This window comes from Malurus melanocephalus, unplaced genomic scaffold (assembly GCF_030028575.1).
Source record: "Malurus melanocephalus ecotype Western Australia unplaced genomic scaffold, MMel_1.1 scaffold_2119, whole genome shotgun sequence".
Classification (NCBI taxonomy): Eukaryota; Metazoa; Chordata; class Aves; order Passeriformes; family Maluridae; genus Malurus; species Malurus melanocephalus.
In genome coordinates, this window is record NW_026625351.1 from 1 (window position 1) to 4,588 (window position 4,588).

The 4,588-nt window shown below is 57.3% G+C and overlaps 1 protein-coding gene across 1 annotated transcript in view; it reads right to left on the reverse strand.

Moving 5' to 3' along the window:
* Positions 1–1,547: 1,547 nt before the first annotated feature.
* The window catches only part of LOC130587591 (agrin-like), a gene marked incomplete at both ends in the record, with an annotated part of 11,142 nt that continues 8,101 nt past the window's right edge, over positions 1,548–4,588 (reverse strand). The window contains one exon of the mRNA XM_057388571.1: positions 1,548–1,657. Within this exon, the coding sequence (XP_057244554.1) occupies positions 1,548–1,657 (110 nt within the window). The remainder of the gene's footprint in view (positions 1,658–4,588) is intronic.

Genomic DNA, 4,588 nt, shown 5'->3' on the forward strand with positions numbered 1-4,588 from the left:
CTCCGTCATTCCAGCACAGAGACCCCAAATCCCTCCTGGTGCTGCCACAAAACTGAAAGGGATCAGCTCCTGTTGAGAATTGTGTAATCCCAAATGCCCAGCATGGAGACCCCAAATCCCTGCTGCTGAACGGGATCAGATCCCACCAGGAATTCTGTGATCCCAAATTTCCAGCACAGAGACCCCAAATCCCTCCTGGTAGGGGCAGAAACCTGAACAGGATCAGCTCCTGTTGGGAATTCTGCGATCCCAAATTCCCAGCACAGAAAGCCCCAAATCCCTGCTGCTGAACGGGATCAGATCCCGCTGGGAATTCTGTGATCTCAAATTCCCAGTGTGGAGACCCCAAATCCCCCCTTCTGCCAGCACAAAACTGAATGGGATCAGCTCCTGTTGGGAATTCTATGATCCCAAATTCCCAGCACAGAGACCCCAAATCCCTCCTGGTAGGGGCAGAAAAGTGAACGGGATCAGCTCCCAGCAGGAATTCTGCGATCCCAAATTTCCAGCACAGAGATCCCAAATCCCCCCTGCTGCCAGCACAAAACAGAATGGGATCAGCTTCTGTTGGGAATTCTGTGATCCCAAATTCCCAGCATGGAAACCCCAAATCCCTGTGGCTGAACGGGATCATCTCCCACCAAGAAATCCGCGATCCCAAATTCCCCAAATCCCTCGTCCCCATCACCATCCCCTTTCCGCTGTCCCCGTTTCCCTGCACCGGGGGAAAATCCCAAATCCCCTCCAGGAATCCGAGCGTCCTCTCCTTCCCCTCCGCTCCAAAGTCGCTTTCCCGCTGTCCTGAATTATTGACGGGAACATGAAAATTTAAAATCTTTCAAGATCCCATTAAAATTCATTTCCTTTCCCTTTGGGGTTCTGTGTAGGGAGGGAGAGCGAGTGCTGCCTTCCCTTCCCGGGATTTAAATCTGCGGAAAATTCCCTTTTAATTGTTTAATTAAAATTAATTAAACCCTCTGAAATAACATCCCTCACCGCCGGCAGCCGGCTCGTCCCAGGGTGGGATTTGGGGTGGGATTCCCAAAATTCCTCACAGGAATTTGGGGTGGGATTCCTAAAATTCCTGATGGAAATTTGGGGTGGGATTCCTCATGGGATTTGGAGTGGGATTCCCAAAATTCCTGATGGGAAATTGGGGTGGGATTCCCAAAATCTGTCCCAAAATCTCTCACGGGATTTGGGGTGGGATTCTCAAAATCCCTCATGAGAATTTGGGGTGGGATTCCCAAAATTCCCCATGGGAATTTGGGGCAGGATTCCCAAAATTCTTCATGAGAATTTGGGGTGGGATTCCTCACGGGAATTTGGGGTGGTGGGGTGGGATTCCCAAAATTCCTCATGAGAATTTGGGGTCAGATTCCCAAAATTCCTCACGAGAATTTGGGGTGGGATTCACAAAATTCCTCAGGAATTTGGGGTGGGATTCCCAAAATCCCTCACGGGAATTTGGGGTCGGCAAATCCCTCCCAGGTTCGGGTCCAAGCCATGCCCCATCCCAGGAAAAGGCGAATCCGAGGATCCCAAACGCCCTCGGGGTTCAAATCGCCCCAGAAATCCTTGAGGGGCCGACCCCAAAGCGTCCCCACCGCCCCTGACCCCATTTCCATCCCAAAAAGGATTAAAATTTTGTTTTTACCTGAGGGATGATCCACGATCCGCAGGGATGGGGCAGCACATGGAAAAAAAAACACAGGGAAAACAGCGGGATCAGAGCTGGGAAAACCCTGCCTGGGGAAAAGCCCGGCCCCAAAAGATTCACCCCAAAAACCTGCAGTTTCCCCCAAAGATTGACCCCAAAAAAACCTGCATCTTCCCAGAGACTGACCCCAAAAAAGTGCAGCCACCAGAGATTCACCCCATAAAGCTGCAGCCCCCAAAGATTTACCCTAAAAAGCTGCAGCCTCCCAGAGCAGAGATTAACCCCAAAAACCTGCAGTTCCCCCCAAAGATTCACCCCAAAAACCTGCAGTTCACCCCAAAAATCTGCAGCCCCCAGAGATTCACCCCAAAAAGCTGAGCCCAATAGGACAAAAAGGACCCAGCAAAACTGGAAAATGCCCCCGTCCCATAATGCTGACCCCAAAAGGGCACCGGGGATTGGGGAAAGGCCCCTGTCCCGAAATGCTGACCCCAAAGGGCAGAGAGGACCAGGAGAGGCCCCTGTCCCCAAAAAGCCAACCCCAAAGGGCACTGAAGATCGGGGAAAGGCCCCAGTCCCATAACGCTGACCCCAAAGGGCACTGAGGATCGGGAAAGGCCCCTGTCCCATAATGCTGACCCCAAAAGGGAGCTGAGGACCATGAAAGGCCCCTGTCCCATAACACTGACCCCAAAGGGCTGGGCAGTGTCCGGGCAGTGTCCGCAGCTGCTGCCAGGGCCGTGCCAGGGTTGCCGGGGCTGCGGGCTCTGTGTACCCAGAAACAGCCTTTGATGTCAGGGCCAGGAATGCGCCCGGCTGCGCTCGGCCACCGAGAGGGGACAGCGCTGCCAGGGCCACCGGGGCTGCTGGGACCATCAGGGCTGCTGGGGCCACCGGGGCTACCAGAGCCACCAGGGACATCAGAGCCACCGGGGCTACCAGGGCTACCAGGGCCACCGGGGCTGCTGGGGCTGCTGAGGCCACCGGGGCTACCAGGGACATCAGAGCCACCTGGGCTGCTGGGGCCATCAGGGCCACCAGGGCCATCAGAGCCACCGGGGCCACCAGGGCTGCTGAGGCCACCGAAGCTACCAGGGCTACCGGGGCTCCGGGGCTGCCGGGGCTGCTGGAGTCACCGGGGCCACTGGGTCACCAGAGCTGCCGGGGTCATCAGAGCCATCGGAGCCACCAAGGCCACCAGGGCCACCAGGGCTACCAGGGCCATCAGGGCCACCAAGGCCGCTGGGGTCATCAGAGACATTGGGGCCACCAGGGCTGCTGAGGCCACCGGGGCCACCGGGGCTGCCGGGGTCATCAGAGCCATCGGAGCCACCAGGGCCACCAGGGCTACCAGGGCCATCAGGGCCACCAGGGCCGCTGGGGCCACTGAGGCTACCAGGGCCACCCAGGCTACCAGAGCTACCAGGGCTATCAGAGCCACCAGGGCTGCCGGGGCCACCGGGACCACCAGAGCCACTGGGGCCACCAGGGCCACCGGGGCCACTGGGGCCATCAGAGGCACCGGGACCATCAGAGTCATCAGAGCCACCTGGGGTCATCAGAGCCACTGGGCCCACTTGTCCCCAGGCCAGAGGTGACAGAGGTGACAGAAGTGACAGAGGTGACAGATCCGGACCCCTCCCCAGCCAGGACAGGGCTCAGAGCTGCGGGGAAAATCCCGCAGGAAACGGCGCAAAAACCACGGGACGCGCGTGGAAAATGGGATGGGGCGGGTCAGGAGCTGGGCTGTCCCCAAACGGGACAGATGGCACGGCCACAGTGTCCCCAAGGTCCCCAACCCCCTCGGCTGCCGCTCCGGGATGGATTCCAGCGCTTTCCAGAAGGTTCCCACGGCCCGGCCGGAGGGTGTGGGGGTGGAATGTCCAGTGAGCTCCCCTGGGATGGACAAACGCTGACCGGACAGACAGAGCGGGGAAACTGAGGCGTCAGTGCGGACACTGAGACTGGGGCAGAGGAGAGGAGGAGGAGGAGAGGAGGAAAGGACAGAGAAGAGGAGGAAGAAGAGGAGGAGGAGGGAGAGGTGCAGGAGGGGAGGGAGAGGAGGGAGAGGGAGAGGAGGGAGGGGAGGAAGAAGAGGAAGAGGAGGAGGAGGAGGAGGAGGGAGAGGGAGAGGGAGAGAAGGAGGAGGAGGGAGAGGAGGAAGAGGAGGAGAAAAAAGAGGAGGAAGAGGAGGAAGAAGAGGGAGAGGATGAAGAGGAGGAAGAGGGAGAGGAAGAGGAGGAAGAAGGAGAGGAGGAGGAAGAGGAGGAGGAGAAGGAGGAGGGAGAAGAGGGAGAGGGGATGGAGAGGAGGGAGAGGAGGAAGAAGAGAGGAGGGAGAGGAGGAGGAGGAAGAAGAAGAGGAAGAAGAGGAGGAGAAGGAGGAGAAGGAGAGAAGGAGGAGGAGGAAGAGGGAGAGGAGGGAGAGGAGGAGGAGGAAGAGGAGGAAGAAGAGATAGGAGGAGGAACAGAAGGAGAGAAGGAGGGAGAGGAGGAGGAGGAGGAGTGTATTGGGTCTGACTGAGGTCAACCCGTAACAAAGAGGAAGAGGAAGAAGAGGAGGAAGAGGAGGAAGAGGAGCAGAGGTAAATCCCAGGCTGCAGCAGCAGGAGGGTCCCAGAACCCTCTCAAAGTCCCTTTTCCTTTGGGATCCGTCCTTTTCCCAGCCCGAAGGACAAAAATTCCACAGAAAAAGAGGATACGGGGTAGAAAAGGAGGATATGGGATGGAAAAGGGGGATATGGGATGAAGGAGCTGTAGCCCAAAGAAAAGAAGGATATGGGGTGGGAAAGGGGGATATGGGATGGAAAAGCAGGATATGGGGTGGAGGGGTTGGATCCCAAAGAAAACGAGGATATGGGGTGGCAAAGGGGGATATTGGGTAAAAAAAAAGGAGGATATGGGGCCAAAAAAGAGGATATGGGATGGA